Consider the following 23,332-nt stretch of genomic DNA (forward strand, 5'->3'; position numbering starts at 1 on the left):
TTTGTGTCTTTGAATGATAAAGAGTTTGTAGTAAGTAAAGGAAAAGGTCTCACTGTTGGTTCTTCTGCAGCGATACAACAAGAGCAGGAGAATAATAATGAGAGAGACTCCACAAACCAGTCCAACAATCAACCTCACAGGAGATGAAGAGCTGTCAGCTCCTGACACAGTTACATCAAACATTAATTAATTATTGATAAACTATAATTATATAAATAAATACTTTTATGAAATGGAGCAAAGTGACAGTGAGACTTAAATCAGACAATCTAATGTTCCTTCTCAGTCATCAGACATGTTTAGAAAAATCCATCAACTGTTTTGATCCTGCTCACCTTTAACTGACATCCAGCTCTGTGCTGACTCTCTTCCTGAGTACTGACACTTGTAGAAACCTTCATCAGACTTTGACACTGCAGAGATCTTCAGCTCCCCTCGGGTATCATTTTGAATAAGTTTGTCATTGTGATAGAAAAACACATTGGAAAGTATTTTTTGTGTTCTCAAACTGCAGCTCAGACTAACAGAAGCTCCCTCAGTCACAGGATGAACAGGACTCACCAGGATAGGACCATTACCATCATCTGTGACACAATCACACACAATTGTTTCAGTCACATCAGCTGGTGCACACTTTTAGAAAAAGCTGACAAACAATAATAAGAACAGATTGTACAAATGTTTTTCATCATGAAGATCTGATCTTGTATATTCAAACCTGTGTGTTTTGAATGAATGTGTGTTTTTACCACATAATTACTTCACATTCAGCAAAACTGGGACAAATGTTCATGTGACATCTAAATCATGAAAATCCAAGAAGTAAATGTATAATAACATACTCTGTACAGTGATGTTGACTGCACTGCTGAACTCTCCTGATCCAGACTCACACCAGTACACTGCAGTATCTGACTCTGATGTGTTGATGTTACATGTGGATCCAGTCATTCTCCTACAGTCAGAGTACAGTCGGCCGTCCTCAGAGAACTTCCTCACTCTCCACTCAGTGAAGTTTCCCTCACAGGTCAGTGAGACAGAGTCAGAGGTGAAGTGTTGCACTCTGTCAGGACTCACTGTGAGAGACGCTGCTGAATGAACATCTGGAAACAACATGCAGTGAAGAGACAAAGCTCACAGATGTTAGGATTCAAAATATCACAGTAAAAATACTACTTTATCTTCTGAAGATCAGTGCAAATATTTTAATTAGCGTATTTGGTCAGTCAATCAGTGTTTACACATTACAAAATCTCATAGTTGTTAAAGCAACAATAACTTTATACATACAATAATACAACATTGAATGAAGTCACTTGCACTGAACCATCTGGGTCTCTCAGTAATAATCTCCGGCATCATTAGAAGCTACTTGAAGTTTCTGTAAACCTGCTTTCCTGTAGTTTGTCCACAGTGTGCAGTACACAGAGGTGTACAGTATGCGCTACACAAGTCTTCACACTATCTGAACGCACTAAACTTGTGTAAGAGGGTGTTTGCTTGTGTTTACATCATTCAGCCAAATGTCTTCATCATCTGTCATGTGATCTGTAATAAGATGTCCAACATATGTGACCTTATTACAGATCAAAGATTACAAACTGACCTGCAGACCAGACAAACTTTGGTTGACTGTGATCAGTGTGATACTCTGGGTCTCCTCTTCCAGCTCTGCACACATATCCTGCTGTGTGTGTCTGTCCATGAATGATGTAGGAGTCCTGTGCAGTCCCACTGCCATCAGGTAGCAGCTCATAACTGGAGGATTTCTCTGATAGATCAGGAACAGCTTTATACCAGTAGAAGCTCCATCCTGCAGACGGATGTTCAACCTGACAGTTCAGAGTTACTGAGGCTCCAGGACTCAGCCATGATGGAGACACAGTGAGGACAGGACGGGGTTTATCTGTTCAACAAAGATTTTCTCTCAGTGTTTCGTCTCTTAACTCTGAATTCAATGTCACTAAAATGTTGACTCACAAATATTTATGATGAACTTTAAGAGTGAGACTATCTAAACATGTCAAATATCTCAACATGTACTAATAAAAACACATTTTTACAAACTGTTTCTATTTCCAGGTTAAATGAACTATGACTCTACTTACTGTCAGAAACTGTCAGTGTGACTGAATCACTCCACTCTGTTGTTTTATGCTGTGAACTTTTCATTCTGCCCTTACAGCGATAGTTTCCACTGTTGGATGATGAAGCAGATCTAATCCTGAATTCATTTTGATTTGCAGCTTTTATCCTGCTGTTTGTTTCCCACTCATAATCCCACTCAGTGTCTCCTCCATGGATCTCACATCTGACAGTGATCGTCTCTCCTCTGTATATCTCAGACCAGTTTGGATGCAGAGTCACAACAGGCCTGTTTGAGGCTGTTACTGTTCAAGAAAGTACAATAAAAACACATTATTATGAGGTTTAGCCATCATCTTATGTAGTGCGTTGTAGGAAGTTAAATTTAAACTTACCAATAGTGTCAATCCTGACTGACTGGCTCAACTCTGAGTAGTAACTTCCTCTTTTTCCTATGCAGCTGTAGAGTCCTCCCTGTGAGACTCTAATTTGGTCATTTGACAGAAAAAATCCATCCCGTAGTCTCTCACGTACACCATAATTCTCTTTGTACCAGTAGTATTTCCATCTGGACGATGATGATGGGTTCACAGAACAGGTCAGGGTCACACTGCCCCCTACTGGAACAGCTGTGTTATCAGCGCTGAGTTTGGCCTTTGGTTTATCTGCAGTTCAGTTTAGAACAACAACATAAAAGTAAATGACTGAATCCAAACAATTTAAAGAGTTCAGCATGAAGCAAAACAAAAGAGTCATGTCAAAAGTGACTCCATTTATTTTAAAAATTTACATTTATAAATTGTGGAGGGGAGGGTCCTAAGGGGGATCTCTGGCCACGATGCCTCATTCGCAATGCCAAAAAAGTCGATTCTCTTTATCTGGATGTAGTGTTTTCAGTGAGAGAAATGTGTCTTCATTCATCCAAGTGACTTCTTCAGTCTCAGTTGACAGCAAGTTTTCTCCAACTTTATAGACACTACCTTTGAACGATGACTGAAACTAGCACCGCTGGCAAACAATGGACTGCGAGGTCAGTTTCTTGTACATCAATATACAAATTGTCATGACCATTGATCAACAACGATCATTGATCAATAGTCATGAGTACCATTCACAGAGAGTTGGGGAATGGCTGCAATCACAGCATTGTAAGATGGCGAAAGATGTACCCTTAGGCCCCCTTCTTTATTCAGAAGAAGCGCAAGGCCAGTTACAGACACACTGGTGGTCCTGTGCTGGCCCATGTGTGGATTACCTCTGGCAAACCTGATCTGGGCCACCAAAGGGCCATCATTCTTTGGGGCATGTGGCCACGTGTAAGTTGTGTGCAGCCACGGGCCAGTTGCAGACACACTGCTGGCCCTGTGCTGGCCCATATGTCAGCCTAATGTGTACCTTAATCAAGCCATGTGATAACAACATGTGCCGGAACATAATAGTGCAAAAGCAACATCACAAAACTCTGTTCAGACAGTGAATGGACTGTCTCTTTTATAGCACCTTTCTACTCCCCCAGATTACTCAAAGTGCTCTATATAACATGCCACATTCACCCAATCACACACTTTCTCTGAACTGAGTGCTTCCTAACTACATTCATACTCTTGACATGCAGACTGGAGGAGCCAGGGATTGAATCAATAACCTTCAGATCAGTAGGTGACCTGCTCTACCTCCTGAGCTACAGCCACACACTGGCAAAGACGAGTAAACCGTCACTAGGTTTTGGATAAAGTGTACACTAACAAACCTGTCAAATCTGCGTTTGAAACGTTGGCTATAGCAGTATAGTATTGCAACATGGCATTTGGGTCTTCTAACTAAAATAGGAACATAAACAGTGCCATCATTGCCAGACCTGGCCCACATCTGGTTGACATACACCCTGCCATGACACCAGTCAGTCAGAAGTGCCAGCTTGATGCCGGAAGAGGGGAAGACCTGTTTTCTATGGGCCTGGGCCACATAAACCAAACCACAATCGGGCCAGATATGGCATGCCATCACATAGACATTGCCATCTATGCCAGCCTGGCCCATATCTGGATGACATACGTCTTATCATGCCAGAAGTCAACCAGCAGTGCCGGCTTGATACCAGATCAGGGCCAGACCTGCCTGCTATGTGGGTATGCTTTATTAAAAAGGAAAGTTTTAAGGCTAATCTTAAAAGTAGAGATAGTGTCTGTCTCCTGCATCCAAACTTTGAGCTGGTTCCACAGAAAATGAGCTGAAGGCTCTGCCTCCCATTCTGCTTTTAAATACTCTAGGAACCACAAATAAACCAGCAGTCTGAGAATGAAGATTTCTATTGGGGTGATTCGGTACTATACGGTCTTTAAGATAAGGTGGAGCCTGATTATGTGAGAAGACTGGTTTTAGAGTCGATTTTGGATTTAACCGGGAGTCAGTGAAGAGAAGCCAGTATAGGAGAAATGTGCTCTTTTTTCTAGTCCCTGTCTGTATCACTTGCTGCAGCATTTTCATCCACTGAAAGTTTTTAAGGGAGTAATCACCTTGGATTTATCCAAGAAGCCAGTATGGGAGAAGTATGCTCTCTTTTAGTTCTCAAGTTCAGACAACATATATGATACAAATGGGAAGAAAGAAAAATTCCTCACCTCCAGCGTTTCCATGGATGACTGTATTGAGCACTAAAATAATGAAAGAAATCAGATATCATTTAACTGACAATCCGAAGATGCAGCACAACCTTTGATAATGTAGAATTCATTCCAGAGACAGTAAGAGATTTAAGGTTGGGGTGTTTTTGATCTGAAAAAAGCATTTGACACAATTAACCATGAAATATCATAAAACTGGTTTACATAACAGGCAACAAATGGTAAAGATGGGAGAGTATAAATCAGAATGTTTTTACATTGTTTGTGGAGTCCCACAAGGGCTAGTGTTGGGACCAAAACTCTTTGTTATGTATATAAATGATATTTGCAAAATGTCAGATTTTTTTATATATTTGTTTTATTTGCTGGTGACACAAATATATTGCACCTAAATCACTTTAGAAATGATTTGATCCATCCAACTGTCAATCCATCTGTTTTCTTCTTCTTTTCAGTGGCTGGGTCATGGGCGCAGCAGCATAAACGGAGAAGCCCAGACCGCCCTCTCCCTAGCCTTATCCTCCAGCTAATCCGGGGGAGCATGGAGGTACTCGCAGGCCAACTGAGAGATGCAATCTCTCCAGTGAGTCCTGGGTCTGCCCCGAGACCTCCTTTCACCAGGAGGAGGCTCTGGGACAGATGTAGATGGCAATAATTGCTGGTGTAAATAAATTATTGCTAAATTGATATAAGACCAAATTCATGGTACCTGCTGAGCAGCGCTCTTATACTTGTGTGACATCTGTGCCCTCAATTTTAATAGCACTTTGGTGTTCACACAGTGACATTAACTATTTAGTTACTATTTACACCCGTACACTCAGCTGCACCAATACACGCATCCAACAGACCACTTTTCACACGGACAAGGAGTGGAGTAGTTGGGTCTTCTCACACCCCCATTGTTAGGGAAGGAAACAATGGGGGTTTCCATTTTGTTACATTTTTGTACACAAAGATGTCAAGATCATCAACACAGAATGGATGACATGTATGAGTAAAAGCCACTAGATTTCAAAAATCTGACTGAAAAAAAGATTTCCTCCAAAAATCCATGCCACAAGCTATATCACAGCTAAAATCATCACCAAATCAAAAAAAAAAAGTTGGAAAAAAATGTACAAAAGGGTTAAAGCATGGATACACTGTCACTGTCACCATTCACACAGAGAACGTGTGTATTGTACTCACAGAATAACCCCAGCAAACAGAGCAAAGAGTGCCCCATCCTCACGTCCAGCCCTGCACGCCTCAAAGTGTTTGACTTTGCATTGATAATAAATGCAGAACAAAGAGAAGCTAAAGCCAATTTTTATTCAGCTCCTCCTTCTATCACCTCTCTGTGCTTGCTTCCTTTTTACTCCAACCTCAAGCAGCCCCTATAGCTTTGACCACAGAAGTTGTGTGACATGTTCACATTTCCTGTCCACTGCAAGCATTTAAGCTTCTTTCCTGTTTTGTGTTTCTACCTTTTTCTGTGATATTCAGAGGTGCTCTCTTAGTTAGGTGACACACATTGCAGGTCATAGTTCTGAATAGTTTGATTGTGATCCTGCTGGAATTTCCTTCTTCTTCAGACTAAGAGTCATCTTCTCAGCCCAGCTAGTGTTTTGTGTATTCATAATTATTCATGTTGTCATAGATGTAATCTACACAAAAAAATCTTTGCCACACTCCGCGTATCAGCATTATGAATCAACTCCGAGCACTGTGCTGGACCCTATGTGAACAAATGTGTCTTGGCCTCATTCAAGCATTTTTTCATCTTCCTTTAAAAAGGTTAAACTTGCAGCCTTTTGCTTTTCTATTTTTTCTTCTTATCTTTCTGTAAAAAATGTTATCCAATCACCTTTGCACTGTTTGAGGGTGCTTAAGCCGTTGCCCTGCCTGCCTTGTAAGACATTCAACCTTATTTTTATGTCTTTCATTGTCTTTATAATCTGTCTGTGATGTCAGCTATCAGGGCTAAAGAATATTATCTGGGAGGCTGTGCACATTGAGCTTCATTTATGTTACATCTTTGTAATGTTAGTTGCACTTTTTCAATAAAAAAAACAACAACAACTTTATTAATTTCACTCACAGTAGAACCTTCATCCAAACTAAAATTAAAATCTAGTCTTTGTGGTTTTAGATCTGCAGCATCTCCATCATTGTCCTCCTGTATGAGCATGGCCTCTGCTGTTTTACAGCTATGTTCATTGTACAGCAGTTTAAAAGTAGAGACATTTCATAACAGCCAGGCTCAGTCGACATCTCACTGTGATCTTGTTTCTGTGAACTGGTACACAATTGTTAACTGAACAACACTGACTGTGCGTGTGAGTCCAGCAGACAGGTTGGCGTCACATTGATGTCATGCATGCTTACATGTAAGAGGGATAATTATTGCTATTATTCCATTATGGGCAAAAACACCCCCCAAAAAAGAAGACATCTGTTAACCAGAAGACGTCAGACTCAAACCACAGGCAGAATTTCCTGTTTTCTATGTGACCCAGCCTTTCAGTAGGTAAAAATAAGCCTGTGGGCAAAAAACTGTGGGAAGCATTAGTCTTTCAGACAAAATTAGTCAGAGGCTGCTCAGAAGAACAAATATTTTATTCTGTGATTCTATGTTTTCAGTGTGACCTTTTAATGCCTAAATTGCTTCTTGAATAAGAACCTACTGTATTCCTTTGTAGGTCCGAATTTATTGGAATTCTGTTTCACGGTTTTATGTTTTACATCCACTACAAACTATACTAAATTCTTCATTTGCAAAGCTTTTCAGGAGATTTGTTCAAAAACACAAACACAGGTCAGTTAGGCAAGGATGATCACACATCACATGGATTTTTCTACCTCTAGAGTTTATTCTTGCTTTGGAAAATATGCAGCTCTGCAGCAGATCTGACCATGTTTATGTTTGATCACATGCTGCCAACAGTAGGATACACCTACCAAAGGGGTGGAGAAAAAGAGGATTACAATCCTGCTGGATTTCAAGCTTCAGACAGATAAGCAGCTGCTGACTAACCAGCCACACATTGTAACAGTGTCTTCTGCCTCTCAGTGATGCCACAGTGATCGCTTGACTTATGGACCTGCGGCGGAGTTTGGGCCCAGACATGGCTAATGACGTCAGACTTCTCTTCTCTCTATTTGAAAGTGTGTTTTGGAATTATTATTTTTGTATTGACTTTAAAAAAAGATCTGAATACTGGACCCACTGAGGGTGCTAAGTTTAATATGCACAAAGAAATTCTGTATAACAAAACAATTGGATTAAAGCTTTAACTAATAGAAAACCTTACTGAGCGTTTTACGGGCCCTTTTTTGTCCATGTGACTTTTCTAAGTGGTGTCACATTTCAGCGTGATCCTGACCTGACTGTTTCACCATGTATTACGGTACGTCTTTCAGTTCTTCAGTGAGAATGGAGAACGTCTTTGTGTGAGTATTTTACAAACAGGAAGATGACTGGAAGAGCAAAAAAAACGGGAAGAGCTTTTCTTTAGAATGTCAAAACACCAACTTGGGAGGCGATGATGAAACGTGCAGTTGGAAAGCTTTCCAGTCACTGAGCTGTAGTTGTGTGTGTGTTACACTGACTGCCAAGCGAACTTTGGCACAGCTTGGCTTTTCTTCTTCCCAGCATGAGATTACCATTTCAGTTTCTCTGGAAAATTAAATAGCTGAGGTTGCGTTGGCGGAGTGTAAGAGGCGGGTGTCAGACAAGTATCAAAACTAAAAGCTTCCCCCCGTCTGAGTTTCAATAAAACATCATTATGTAAATTGCATGAGTCATCTTGTTTAGATAGATAGATAGATAGATAGATAGATAGATAGATAGATAGATAGATAGATAGATAGATAGATAGATAGATAGATAGATAGATAGATAGATAGATAGATATAATTTTATTTCGAACATGCAAATATAATTGAAATAACAACAGAAAAAAAATCAAAAAACAAAACTTAAAATTCATCAGGTTTTCATGTATATATCTATGTCTACAGAATGCATGTGCTCGAAAAGGAGTAGGATGAAGTTTACACTTTTCTTGTTCCTACCCCCTTTATTTCAAATTTAAATGCTTACAAATCCATATCCACGTTTAGAACTGCTTTAGAGGTTTTCTTTGGCACTGGAGAATAATACAAGCTCTAAAACACAAACATCACACTGAAAACATTCACATGACCTTTGAAGTAAACGCAAGCTTGATTGATGTCTTCAAGTTTATATCCAAGTTCACGGGAGGTGAGAAAGAAAAGATGAAGCTGTTTGCTGTTAAATGTGTGCTGACGACAGGTATGCCGCCAATCAGCCGTGACTACAACACCCACTGCCGGTGCCTGCAGGTGGAGTCGAGGATCATCCCTCCAGACAACCTGAGGAGCATCAAACTGTTCCCTGAGGGGCCTCACTGCCCGGACACAGAAGTCATGTAAGTCAGCCTGTCACAATCACCCTTTAAATCTAAAAGCTTATTCAAATTAAACATGGAATTCAGTGTCTCACATAAACAATTTAGATTTAGATGCTTTTAAAAAAGGAAATAATTTATAAAAATGTCTTTTTTTGGAACATTTGGTCCCCAATATTTGAAACAATCTTGATTAAGTCTTGTATAAACACTATAAACTGTATATAATCCATGGATTGATTTAAATAAATACAAATAAATACAAAAGGAAACTTATTTGAGCTCGATCTGGCAAATCTCTTACATTTTTGCTTAAAAGTTTAAAAAGTTGTGCCAATTAAGATTTCTGTAAATTATAAATTATGTGCATTTAGTCTACTGTCACTTTTACTCTTTTTTTCCTGATTTAAGGGACATTTGTTGCATCGCTCTTTTAATCCAACTCGATCTTCCAGCCAAACTGGGAGTATCATCGCTCTTAAACACAATTCCAAATGTAACCTTAAAAAATTTTTTACATTTTTGTATCACTTCACAGTGAGTTCACATGAAAACACTGAGGTTTGTCCACGTCAGAGTTTTGGAAATATCTGCGGAGATCAGCTCCACACAGAGTTTGTGTTTTCAGTCAACAGGTTCACTCTCATTTCTCCGATTGCACCATGTCATCTTTAACCCTAGAACACTATCGCTATAAATAGTAACACAATCACTAATGCCGGGTGATATTTACCCGATATAATATAACCAATAAAAAGTAATCAAATATATCAAAATATGACAACACATGACAAATTAGATCTTCTTTAGGTCTTCTTTTACTTTCAACTGTGCCATGTCTAACAAAATGAAAAAAACCCCTCCTAAAACAAAATAATGACTCTGGAAAGCTGGTCTTTGGTCCACCCATGCCTGGGAAATTTGAGACTTCTCTGGTGAAGGCACAGGCTCCTCGACACGCAAACAGCGGCAGGAGAGAGAAATCGTGTAAATGTATTTGCTCGGGTGTAAATCACCCAGCGATAGTGTTCTAGGGTTAATCACCCGAGTGTTCAGTCTCAGTGGCGATTTTAGCGATAGCTGGTTTGATTACTGTAATCTGTAAACTGCACATGGATTTTCACTTGAAATTGTTATAATTCCCTCGACGTTTAATATGATGGTTCTTTTAATTCCTGGTATAGAAAAACTGCCTTGTGATTGCAGTTTGATGATTTTGTGGGGGAAATAATTTAAATAAAGTGAATCAGATGCTGGCTGGCAGATCAAAAGTATCACAGAGAGATTTGCACTGAGGACTACTTACCTTTAAGCATTGACTGACTGTAAATCTCTTTAATCAGAGCTGGACTGGCAAACGGAGCAAAGGTTTGTCTGAACCCTCATTCCACCTGGGTGAAGAAGCTGATCTTCTTTCTGGAGAAACAGCAGTTGGGAAAGGCCTCCAAGAAACGGGCATAAATCCTGCAGTTGTCTCCAACTACCTGACCACTGAGCCATGACTGAAGCCAATATTTAACCCACTTTGGCTTTTTGCTTTTCTTTTTTTTTTGCTACTTTATTTTATTTCTGTATGTAATGTATGGAATAACACTGATTTTTAGAAAAAGAAAAGCTTCCTGTTTTCAGAGTGTTAAAGGGAAAAAAAACACCAGTCAAGTGATTGTATGAGCAGATCTTGCATGTAGCATTAAATATGTAGCACTGCAACACGTAACACTGTACTTCCTTTTTTCTACTTCCTTTGGTGAATCTTCTTGATCAGCAGCAACAAATGATTTAATGCTCAGTAAAGAAACGGTAACACTTTATATTAAGTGCACACTATTAAGCATTAGTTAATGGTTACTTAATTATCTCTACAGCATCTACAAAGTATTTCTCATGATCAGTTAATAGTTTACAAGCACTGCTTTAAACACTTTATTCATGATGAATAAGCTAATGTATGACACTTTTTATTAATTATGTTTTCATGTTCTAAAATTCATTGATTAATCATTTATAAGTCTTCAGGGAAGTTGCTTCCTCTTAAAACAAAGACAGATTATATTTTGTTGTTTTTTTACATGGTGAAATGTGGTGAGAGTCCACCATTGTTATCAGCTTAAAAAAAAAAAAAAGACAAGTTACATATTCCAGATGATTGGTCAATCGTTTGTAAAAAAAAAACAAACAAACAAACAAACAAAAAAAAAACTGACACACTTGATTTTTGGTTTGTATGTTTTTTATTATTATTTTACTGTTATAAATTCTGTAGTTTTATTTTAATGATCACACATGTGATACACTTTATGTAAAGAGCTACAGGTCACATAGTTTGCATCCAGCCAAGTTCTGTATTACTTCAAATATTGGCTGATTGTTTATGACACTGTTTTTATTTTTGTATCAACATTTGTGTGTCCAATCTGTAAGCATTGTTCTGATGTTTTTGTGACTGGGATCTTAAAAAATACAGTGTGTTCTGGATCTACCGTGTGTGTTGTCATTTATTTTTTGTTACAATGTATTTTAAAAACTTTCACATCTATAAATAGGTTGTAAGGTATATATGGTCCCCACTTTAGATGAGCTCTTTCAAAATACTAACAAGTAGCAAATGGTTTGTAACTTCCTAAATAAGTTTATTAAGGTATTTATGAGTATTTATTGATAATCTATCGAAAAAGAAGTTGGTCGATAGTGAGTTACAGCTTTGGCAGCCTTTAAGTGACAGTTATAAATGTATTGTAAGACATCTGTTAAGATATAGCAGCTGACTGATGTAACCCTGATATTCAGTGTTTATAAAACATCTAATATGAAACTAGTATGTTTAGTACATGTAGAGTTGATAGTATTATGTAGGGTATGTTAACCATCTACTTACCTTTTACCAATGGTTTTGTATACCATTGAACATCCTGAAATGACTGGTTTGTAACTGATGCAGAGTAGTGTTTATAAATGATTAATCAATGAGTTTTAGAACATGAAAACATAATAAAAAGTGTTGTACATTAGCTTATTCATCATGAATAAAGTGTTTAAAGCAGTGCTTGTAAACAATTAACTGATTATGAGAAATACTTTGTAGATGCTGTAGAGATAATTAAGTAACCATTAACTAATGCTTAATAGTGTGCACTTAATATAAAGTGTTACCGAGGAGACACTCAGATCAATGCAGTTATTGCATAATGACAATTAAGTTGTTGCAAAAAAAATAAAAATGTTTAAAAAATAAAATGTGTTTATTGTTTAATCCATGTTTGGCCACATAAAACATCAATATTTTTAACATGTTTATTGTGGTATTTTGTTTAAAATGTCAGCATATTATCACTGAAAAACGTGTGATGTTCTTGATGCAATGACTGCTTCAACTTTCCACATCAACTCTTTTTTTATGCGTGCATCACTGTTGTAGCTGTTTGGCACTCTTAATATCAGATTTTGGAAAACTGCACTTTGAGGAGAAAGATGTGAAAACAGCATTTTACCATTAAAACTCTAAACATGCATTGTTATGTACAGTATATCTAACCAATCGGGGTCATTAGCACCAAATGAAACAAAGTTTAGTTGAAGTGAAAGATTGTGTTGATCCACAAGAAGAGCAATGCACCAAAACCCATTGTTTTATAGGTGTATGATGATTAAACACATTAACATTTACATAATAAACTGCAGATTTGAGAGGACTGCTCATAAATCAAAGGTGAATCCTCAAACCTGATATTTAAAAAAAAAGATTTTGAATGGGATTCAAGTCATATCCTTCTTTCTTCATGATTCCTGCCACCGTAACAACATTCCCAGCTCCAGGTACACTGAAGTATTCCCACAGCGTAACACTCCCACCACCGTGTTTCACTGTGGGGACGGTCTTCTTTGGGTTGTATGCCACTCAATTCTTCTTCCAAACATAAGCAGTGTGGCCAGAGATCCTAGCTTTGTCTCATCTGACCAAAGGACGTATAATCTTTCTCCACGTTGTCCTTAGCACACTCCAGCCTGTCTTGAAGGCATCTCCTCTGTAACCTCCCACTGCATTCTTGTGCAGGGTTTTAGTGATTGTGTTCTTTGAGGCTACACTTGTTTAAGTGATTCATTTGTGTCTTGGCAGTTGCTCTGGCGTGTTTCACAGGTTTTCTTCCCAGAGTCTTTGAAATCTTTCGCTTCCTGCATCTATTATTTAGGCAGACAGAGGGAATACCCCTAATATAGTGCTGTGAGCACATTAGCCTCAGACCAGCTGTTAAAACCTGTCTGTCTGTTTGTGAGGGGCAGCCAATCAAAAGAAAATCTGTTTTATAAGGATAGATTAACTGAGGGTCTGCACCATGGAGCAGGTGATTCAGGATATTTTGAACCGTAAATCATGCAAAGCTACCCTGGAGCTGGAGATGAGCATCAGAGGTCCATTTTAAATATGTATGATATACAATTTGGGTAATTGTTTTTTAATATTTGTATTTTTTAATTAACTCATCCTATGTTAGCTAGGACAGACTCCGGCCTATTTAACCACTAAAACTATTTTTCTTTTCATAAGTTCTGTTTAATAATAACATGCTTTAGTATTTTTATGCTTTTTTGTAAAACTGTAAATTGAAAGTGCAACAATAATTATATATTAGCATTAAAAGTATAATTTCCAATTAAAGAGCTTGCTCATACTGGTGGACTAAACAGAACCATAAAAATACTGTTAATTAAGGGTAGCTGTGGCATAAACCTTACACTTGATGGTGGTTTGATTCATTTTTTTACGCACTGTAAGTTCTCTGGACTTTAGTACATCAGTAAGACCTGTTAGTGAAACTGCCAAATACTAGTGTAGACAAGATTGACCAAAAGATTAGTGGAAAAACAACAAGAGGACTAAACTTCTAAAAAAAAAGAAGAAGAGGGTTAACTGTGACTTGGTAAAAACAATGAAAATTAAACACTCAGCCTCGCTGTGGTGCGAGTCACATTTCCCTAAAACTAAATTATAGAATTCCTGGAAACAGCACAGCCAATTTTAAAAATATACCCTACCTACTATTTTTACCATTTAATGATAAATCTAACACTGGAGTTCCTGCACAGTTCCTGGATTTTACACTGCGTTTTCTAGTTATATTTAAGTGCCATTTTATTTTACGTCAAAATAAAATACTGATAATAAACAGACTCAGAAGGCTGTAGTTTGCAATCTGAGACATAAAAATAATTCTGTGTAAGTCTGCCAGGTTGTAAAATTGCAATAAAAAACGTTTCTACTTAATATTATTACAGAAGTAAGATTTATCCCAGAGTTGTTTAAAAAAATCTGTTTATACACATGAAGTTTAAAAATACAGTATCTATAGAGAGATTCATATAAAGCAAAAGATTTTCAGTACAAAACACTTCACTGTTTGTCCAGTTTAAGAAATGTAATTATCTTTCTATATACATATAAATTATACTCATAATGCTGCCGTTCACAGAAGCTGAAGTTGGAGAATAACAAATAAAGGCACCATGAAGACTCTAGAAAAACAGTAAAAGAGTCACAAATGCTCTTGTGTGTGTTCCCTGCAGTCGGTTTAAAGCTAATTAACATCTGTCAGTGTTAAAATGACCGAACACCAGCGCGCTGTCCTCTTTAACCAGGCACAGCTCCCACCAGCAGCATGAAGAGTCTTTCTCTATCAATGTCCTTTCACAGGAGTTTCAGTAGTTGATATGAAATTAAATGAAGTCATTATTCTACGCGATGAGTCTCTGTTGTAGGAGGAGGCGGCGAATCGCTTCCTGCAACCACGTAACCCTTCCCTGGAGGAAACCACATCTGCAGAGCTTCCTTCCAGCTGCCGGTGTCGCAGAAAGTCAACAAGATGTCAAACACTGCGGACACGGGAAAACTTTATTACACAAAGCAGGTGGTAAAGACCTTTAAGTGTCCTCTGGACAAAAAACATATTTGCTTGCCTTGATTCACAGCCAGGATCTTTGAGTGGAAATTCTTCACGTTGTCTTTTTTCACCATGTACTCATCTATAGGCAGCCTCGCTGTGCGGACGCTCAGCTCTCCGGCTCTGGACAGGCTCAACTTCTGCAGAGGAGAAAAAAAACCTACTGGATATAATACTTACAGTACTGTGTTAAGATCAGTTTCACAGAAAAATACCTTCTGGATGCTTTCATCCACCAGACCACCGAGGACGTAAACCTTGTCAGCATCCACTGATTCCAATGCTGAAAACAAAGAAGGAAAAAAAAAAAATACCTTAATGAATGTCAGCAAATTATATAATGTACATAAGCTCACTGGCCACTGTATTAGGTACATCTTCCTAGTACTGGGTTGAATCCTCTCTTCTTCCCTTTTAATTCTTCATGGCACAGATTCAACAAGGTGCTGGAAACATTCCTCAGAGGTTTTGGTCCATATTGACATGAGAGCATCACACAGACGCTGCAGATTTGTCAGCTGCACATCGACAATCTGAATCTCCTTTTCCACCACATCCCAAAGCTGCTCTACTGAGATGTGGGGACTGCAGGGGTCATTTGAGTTCAGCAAGCTCATGTTTAAGAAACCAGTTTGAGATGTTTTGAACTTTGTGGACGTGGCCATCAGAGGATGGCACACTGTGGTCATAAAGGGTTGGACGTGGATGGCATCAATACTCAGGCAGGCTGTGGTGATTAAATGATGCTCAGTTTGTACTAAGGGGCTCAAAGTGTGCCAAGAAAATATTCCCCACATTATTACACCATTATTTCACTGCCTTGTATAAACAGTTACAACTTTTTAGACAAGGTAGGATGGATCCATGCTTTCATGTTGTTTATGCCAAATTTTGACCCCACCGTCTGAATGTTGGCAACATTTTCTAATCGTCTTTTGTCCAGTGTAGGTGAGTCTGTGTGAACTGCAGCCTCAGTTTCCTGCTCTGACAGCAGTGGCCCCTGGTGTGGTCTTCTCCTGCTGTAGGCCATCTGCCTTAAGGTTCGATGTGTTTTGGGTTCAGAGATGCACTCCTACATAGCTTGGTTGCAAAGTGATCATCTGATATCAACAGGTCATTTTCACCCAGAGATCTTCCGCTCACTGGATATTTTCTCTGTTTCGGGCCATCCTCTGTAAACCCCAGAGACGGCAGCTTCTGAAATACTCAGACCAGCCTGTCTGAGAACAACTGTGCCACCTTCAATGTCACTTCAATCACCGTTCTTCCTCACGCTGATGCTCAGTTTACATTTCAGCAGGTCGTCTTCACCATGTCTGAATTAATAAATGCGCTGAGTTACAGCGATGTGATTGGGTGATTAGATGATTAGATATTTGCGTGACAGAGCAGTTGAACAGGTGTGCCTAATAAAATGGCCACTGAGTGTACATCTTGTGTAATACTTTTGTTTCTCTGTAAATATTTCATATATTTATTTTTAGTGTTTTAATGCTGTTTTCTATTAATCTAATCTTATTAAAGTTCCATATAACGAGAAACTAATTTTGAAAATAACATTAATGAAATGCTAAACAGGAGCGGGACAAGCAGCAGTAAACATGACAGCCAAATGTCGCCACCTGCTGGACCAATAATGCATTTCAAGAGCAAAACAAAGACTTAAATGAAATCTAATCTAATTTAAATCTTATTTTAATTAGATTTATTTGCAGGGTATGTCTGCTCTAATTTAAATTAGATTTAAATCTAATTTAAATTAAATTAGGGGGGATCGTGGCTCAAGAGTTGGGAGTTCGCCTTGTAATCGGAAGGTTGCCGGTTCGAGCCCCGGCTCGCACAGTCTCAGTCGTTGTGTCCTTGGGCAAGACACTTCACCCGTTGCCTACTGGTGGTGGTCAGAGGGCCCGGTGGCGCCAGTGTCCGGCAGCCTCGCCTCTGTCAGTGCGCCCCAGGGTGGCTGTGGCTACAATGTAGCTTGCCATCACCAGTGTGTGAATGGGTGGATGACTGGATATGTAAAGCGCTTTGGGGTCCTTAGGGACTAAGTAAAGCGCTATACAAATACAGACCATTTAATTTAAAGCATCTTTGCTCAGATTTTTTCACACCTTCTTCAGCATCTGGAGTGAGGTAGATAACCGATTCTGGAGGAAACAGGTCCAGACAGCTTTCATCTGTTATATCCATCTGAACAAAACACACACAGGAAGAAAAATGACAACAATCAGCACCTGCTCATAAAACACTGAGACAATTTCTGGTGAAACATTTTGAGAAAACTAAACTCAAAAGTGTCCTTTAATAAGTGAATTATAGTCCTATAAATGCTCACATGCACATTGTTTTAAAGATTTGCTGAAGGGTTCGTTCACTTAAAATCCTTTTAACTATTAAAACAAACTTATAGACACATATATATCACCGTGTAGTTGAGGAAGCCGTCATTCATTCGCACGCACTCTCTGTAGAGGCGACTGTCCTCTCTCAGGTCTGTCAGAAAAAGATGAAACGGTCGGGTCACCTTCTTATTCGACCCGTAGAGACGCCTCAGCTGGCCTGCCAGTCGGCTTATCTCCTGAAACAACAAAACGTGCACTGCTGGAGGTGAATAAACACCACCTTCTTAAATGAAAGGAGGTTTTTTGTAAGTTGAAAACTTTGTAAGGTTTTTTCATTGTCCACCGACCTTATCAGACATGCAGTCTGTCATACTGAGGTCGACGCAGAGTTTGAGCCCGGTGGACCGAGCCTCAGCTAGACGCTCTTTAGTGATCGCCTTCATGACACGCTTGGTAAACTGATGCTCTGTGCCAGTGCCTGAATATCAAAGAACACACAAAGAAAGGGACAGATGCTGTGATGTCACCAGCTGGAGACTTTCACTTTCAGTTCCTCTGTAAGCTTCTCTTTGTTTGCTCTTTACCTGACTCCAGCTCACGATTCATCTTCCTCCTCAGCTTCTCTTCTTTCCTCCTGCTCTTCTTCGCAGCCACTTGCTTCTCCCAGTGCCGCTGCTTCCTCAGGACATTCCTCTGTTCATTAAACAGACAAATAACTGTGAGCACAGCAATAATCCTCACATGTGTGAAGATATCAGAGACACTGTTGGAAAAAAGCTGTTCTTTCAGCTTCTCTCTTTAGGGATTGTCACAGCACATCACTCTGCCTCCATCTCACCCTGTTCCTGTCGTCCTCCTTCACAGCCACCCTCTATATGTCCTCCTTCACTACATCCCTGACTCTTCTCTGAGGTCTTCCTCTTTTCTTCCTGCCTGGCAGCTTCATCTTCAACATCCCTTGTCCAATATATCAACCATCCCTCCTCTACACATGTCTCTAACTTCAACTCTAAACTGCTCAACCTGAGCTGTCCCTCTGATGTCTCTTTATGTCAGTACCACTGTCTCAAAACCATCATCGCTACCAGACCAGACATCCACTTAAACTACAGGAAAACAGATTTACTTAAAAATGTTGCCATTGTCTTTAATCCTGACATTAATCTGCTGTACATCATCAAATTAAGAGTACAAACACGTAGTCCCACTCCTGGGTGTAGAAATTAAACAGGATCATCCGGTCATCTCAAATCATGTTCACCTCAAACCTTCATTTATCAGTTTTCACACCTCTGGATAAAAAAGTGTAATTTAAAAGTTAAGTAATTTAGTGATATCTGTAATTAAGATGATGAAGAAAGCCTCAACTGTTTCAAAATGTTAATAATAACATATAAAGCTCTGCATGGCCGAGCCGCTGCCTGTATGGCAGACCTGCTGAGACCTTGATCCTCTGATCGGGGTCTCCTATCTGCTCTCATTTTAAAATCAGAGGCGATCACGCTTTTCAAGCTGTAGCTCCTAAGCACTGGAACAGCCCATCAGTTCAGCAGAATCTGTGGGTTATTTTAACAAGATTGCTGAAAACTCATTTTTATAGGTTTGTTTTTCTTGTCCCATTATTTGGGGATTTCTGTTCCTCTAATGTGTGTGTGGAAGTGTGTATACAGGAACTGTAAGACCATATGTTTGATTATGTGTTTCTATTATGGGCCATGCTGACTGATCCTTAATGTGTGCTTCCATCCAAACTGTGACGGACTGTGAGCCCTTTAAATGTGCTACACTAATAAAGTGACTATCATTAGTATTATCACTGTGCACTTACAGAACAGGGCAGGTCCTCTCTCCCGGGCTTGGGGTCCACAGCATCTGTCTCCACATCGATGTGAAGCAGATCCATGAGCTCTGGAGTTCCATTCAGTTGCACTTCACTCGCTTCCGGTTTAGTATGAGCCATCCCAGCAGACATGCCCTGCAAATACACAAAAGAAACTTGACGCTCTTCTTTAAATTTCCACGCATTTCTCATATTCTGTGGTTCATCTTAAGGTAGCTACAGACTTTTAAACAGAGTCAGTCTGTTCGCGTGTGTGTGGAGGCATTTCGGGAATTCCGTGTTTGTGCTGCTGTTTAAACCAAGCTATAAACATATACAGAAATTACTCAACGACACATTAACAGAACATTGCAGGTTCAACAGGAGAGAGAGCAGCGAACATGCCTGAGCCGGGAGATGAGTCGCCTCCAGTTACTGAACATGTGAGCGGCGCAGATGAATGACGTAAGCGTAAACAATATGGAAGAGGCGGGTCAACGTGATAAATAAATTAGGATTAATGCACTGTAAGTCTTTATTGATCGGTCCAGATCAACATAAACCCATTATTTGTTATTTTTTATGGTTTTATATTATATTTAAAAAACGTGGACAAAAACCAGGATTACTGTCAGACGATAGCTTGCTTTTACACTGTACAGCCAGTAGAGAGCGGTGTCACTTAATATGAAATGAATGCTGAAGGATGGACGGACCCTGCTCTTTCACAGCATTCAAACCAGCACGTTTCTATCATGTGTGTCTGCCTCATACCACAGTCCTTATATTTATCTTGTTTAGCTCCTTATTCTATTATATTCAGACTTTCTTACAGAGGACTCTACTATTTTATTCAAATCTCTATATATTGAGTGCCGTAACCCTTCATTTTGATTTTTCTTGTTATGCTGTTTTATTTTACTGAGCTGTTCTGCTATGTTTAAGCGTTGTTTGCTATAGGTCATGTTTAATGTCGTGGCTCCTGTAATGCAGGACTTTCCCAGGTTTGTGATGAAAACCACCGATCCCAAGATTTTACAGTGATGCTGTGTAATAGTTCCAGTAGTTCAGTTTCTTGGGATTGTTAGCCTGCTGGCCTGTCGGTTCCACTCGCAGTTCAGATTATTTAAATCAATGTGCCTGAGGAGGAAATTAGTGGACATGGAGATTACTTTTATTTTTATTGGACAAAAAGAACTGCTAGGACAGAAACGTCTACATTATGCTGCTAACAAAACAGTCTCTTTGCGAGCAGCTGCACAGACAGCATGCTAACACTAATGTTAGTCAAGAAGAATGGTAAGTATGAGAAAATGTGTTTCAAGTCATTTAATGGGGAAACGCAAAAGTAATCTAACGAGTTGTATAACGAATTACTTTCTCCTAGAGTAATTAGGTAATGCATTGCATTACTTTTAAGAGAAGTGTTCTGCGCATTATGTGTAATACATTACTTTTTTGAGTAATTACCCCACCATTGATCACAGCACGTCCTAATTAAGCACAAATCCTGCAATTTATGTGTTTCATTACCCGCAGACTCAGTTTACACCTTAGTATGGCTGGTTAATCGAACAAATCTTTTATTGTTGCATCTGTTTACTTGTGGCATGGGGAAGGTTAATGATTTGGCGATTTCCGCGAAGCAGTGGAGTAGCAGAAAACCCACTCTAAACATCAAAATCTTGTTATTGAACATGGAATATGATGAATGTGAGCTTTGCTGAAATATAGGAAGTTACGTGAGTTAAAATTGTTTTTACTTAATTAGCAGTTTAGGCTATTTCTGATTAATGGTGGCTTGTAGTCAAACGTCGACTCTCTCTGCTTGTGTTTACCTTACAGCTGCCACAGACAGATCCAAAGAGACTAGAGACTTTCTGAAAGGATAATGAATAACTCCAAGCTTTTGTTATGAGGAGTACATTTCCATATCTCTGATTAATGTTGTTCTGGCATAAGAAAAGAAAATACAACACACTTGTCAAGGTAGGAATGGGTTTACAGTCCTGTTTGTAGACGGAAGACCAAAACAGGCGCACGCGTGACCTTTGCTAACAAATTGTTTTTATCATAAAAGTTTTTTTAAAAAAGACTTTTAGCATTTTATCTCTGTCTGTGTTACAGCGTGTGTCGGTAGCATCCAGCCACAGTGTGTGTTAGACAGATTGTTCCAAACCACGGCTCTAAATATGCGGCTCAATCCTCTGTTGTTGTTAGCATCCAAGGCTAACACGCGGCATCACAGCAGCCAATGACAGACGTAGAGGAGGGGCATACCAACAGAGAGCATTGTGGGTACTCCAAAAGTAATGATTTATTTCATTTCAGAGCTCGCAGACGAGTATACTTCATTATTCGGTGTATTAACATTATTTCACAACTACGATACGTGACACAGTGAACATAAGCAGCACACACTGCTGTTAGCACCGTGACAGAGATGGACAGGGTCGTCATAGTAGTAGCTGGGTCGGGGCATTTGTTCCTTAAGACTATACTTTCAGGGATCATTTCTATAGTTTTTAACTTGAGAAATGTGTTTCTAAAGTGTGTGGTCTCGCTAACCACGATGATGAGTTGGTGATACTTCTCCTTGAGCGCGAAGCGGGTAGAGAGACTTGATTCAATTCATATGCTCTTTACTTTTGATGACCGTTCACTGTTTTCTCGAAAACAGCGATGGGAGAAGTATGATCAGAGTGGTTACGAAGCGCTGTAAAAGAGTAATTTATAAATGTTGGTTTATAAGTTTTATAAACGTGTGTACAACTTCCAACCACATATTTTTCACTCACACTTGCCGAAGTCCTTTAAATAGTGAGGAAATGATGTGCATTGCGCTTCATGTTAGTCATTACTAAATTGTATGGAGTGTCAAGACTGCCAACATTAAATAAATGCATCATTCAAAAAGTTAATTAAGTTTGCCGTTAATTAATTAAAAATTAATTTTATTTAAAAAATATTTCAATATATTTCAATATTTAATAAAAATAATTAGAAACTGTCTTTACAACTCGGACGGTAACATTGATCGGTTACCCTGCACAGTGAGTCAAGACAGGTCAACAACATTTTAAAAAAATGAATCATAGTTCTCTGTGAGTTTTTTATTTCTTTTTAATGATTTAAAAAAGTTTTCTTCATAAAATCAGCATAATGGATCTAATAACTATCGTTTAGCTTGACTGAGTTGTGTAATAGCTGGTTTTCCTTCTTCATTATCTGACAGTATTTTTATTTACTCAGGTGATGTGAGTGAAGTATTCTCTGTGTACATCAAATGCAACTTATTTGTGAAGTTTAAAGGAGGTTTGATTTCTAATGGAATGCAAGTAGTAACCCTGTTCTAATGCTTTATCATCTGCCTTGTAGTCCTGTGTCCTTCATTTTCACAGAATACATTTGCATTTTTGCGAGAAATGCATCCTTAAAAGATGCATGAAGAAAGAAAAGAAGAAAACAGTCAGCATGAAGCGAGCAGATCCTGATTTTACTAAACCAAAAAAGGAAGAAACTGAGATTCTGGGTTCATGATGTGACCACGCCTGAGGTGGCAGAGAAATCATTTCAGAGAGCCAGCGGTGAGCCGTTCTGTGACACGGTGAACAATGTAAGAGTGTTGAATTATTGTACTGAATCATTCACAAACACTTAAAATAGAAACACTGATACAAGCTTTGCATTTAATGGTCATTAATAACTTTCACAAAGTGGAAAAATAAACTTGCATGAAAGTTTGAAAGAAAATGTTTCCATACTGTTTATTTGTATTTAAACATTACACTGAAACAACAATAAGCTAGCAGAGCCCCATTTTTAACAATAAATTTTAGATGTTTAGCAGTAATGTGATACCTCAGTACACACTAGAAAGCCTTTTAGTATGGATGTTATTAGTATGAATGCAATAAGAGAGAAAGCCCAAAGAATGCCTTCAGTTCACTAATAGTTTTACAATAACAGAAACACTTAAACAGATGTTAAGAGGTCGAGTCACAATCATTGCTTTGTATTCAGAATCTTCTCCTGTTCACTCAAAGTGACTTTAAATGCAAAAAAATAAAAACAGCTAAAGGGCTGCTGTTAAAAGTTCAATAAGGAGAGATCA

The 23,332-nt window shown here is 38.8% G+C and overlaps 2 protein-coding genes, 1 long non-coding RNA gene and 1 other non-coding gene across 7 annotated transcripts; 3 read left to right on the top strand and 1 right to left on the bottom strand.

The window, feature by feature from the left end:
- The first annotated feature begins 8,778 nt into the window (after positions 1-8,778).
- LOC109201292 (interleukin-8-like) lies at positions 8,779-10,831 on the top strand. The gene is made up of 2 exons (XM_019356913.2): positions 8,779-9,145; positions 10,468-10,831. The coding sequence occupies exons 1-2, from the start codon at positions 8,895-8,897 to the stop codon at positions 10,583-10,585; spliced, it is 369 nt and encodes a 122-aa protein (XP_019212458.1). The 5' UTR covers positions 8,779-8,894; the 3' UTR covers positions 10,586-10,831.
- Positions 10,832-14,414: 3,583 nt separating this feature from the next.
- On the bottom strand, positions 14,415-19,698 carry LOC109194228 (tRNA methyltransferase 10 homolog B). Of its 4 annotated transcripts, none has more exons than XM_013272809.3 (9): positions 19,624-19,698; positions 19,228-19,374; positions 17,984-18,078; positions 17,747-17,877; positions 17,483-17,635; positions 17,169-17,247; positions 15,273-15,340; positions 15,074-15,197; positions 14,415-14,989 (listed from the first exon to the last, which is right to left on the bottom strand). In XM_013272809.3, the coding sequence occupies exons 2-9, from the start codon at positions 19,317-19,319 to the stop codon at positions 14,847-14,849; spliced, it is 885 nt and encodes a 294-aa protein (XP_013128263.1). In that variant the 5' UTR covers positions 19,320-19,374; positions 19,624-19,698; the 3' UTR covers positions 14,415-14,846. The 4 variants fall into 4 exon arrangements, with proteins under 4 accessions (XP_013128263.1, XP_013128261.1, XP_013128264.1 ...); XM_013272807.3 differs by having other exon boundaries at positions 17,984-18,092; XM_013272810.3 differs by lacking the exon at positions 19,624-19,698 and adding an exon at positions 19,464-19,617.
- Positions 19,699-19,866: 168 nt separating this feature from the next.
- Positions 19,867-22,700, top strand: LOC109201314 (uncharacterized). Its single transcript, XR_002061349.2, has 4 exons — positions 19,867-20,517; positions 21,064-21,207; positions 21,346-21,512; positions 22,597-22,700. It is a non-coding gene; the product is annotated as an uncharacterized LOC109201314 (long non-coding RNA).
- LOC112846578 (small nucleolar RNA U3) lies at positions 21,710-21,925 on the top strand. Its single transcript, XR_003219588.1, has one exon. It is a non-coding gene; the product is annotated as a small nucleolar RNA U3 (small nucleolar RNA).
- Positions 22,701-23,332: the final 632 nt, after the last annotated feature.

The sequence above is a fragment of the Oreochromis niloticus genome, linkage group LG3 (assembly GCF_001858045.2).
Source record: "Oreochromis niloticus isolate F11D_XX linkage group LG3, O_niloticus_UMD_NMBU, whole genome shotgun sequence".
NCBI lineage: Eukaryota > Metazoa > Chordata > Actinopteri > Cichliformes > Cichlidae > Oreochromis > Oreochromis niloticus.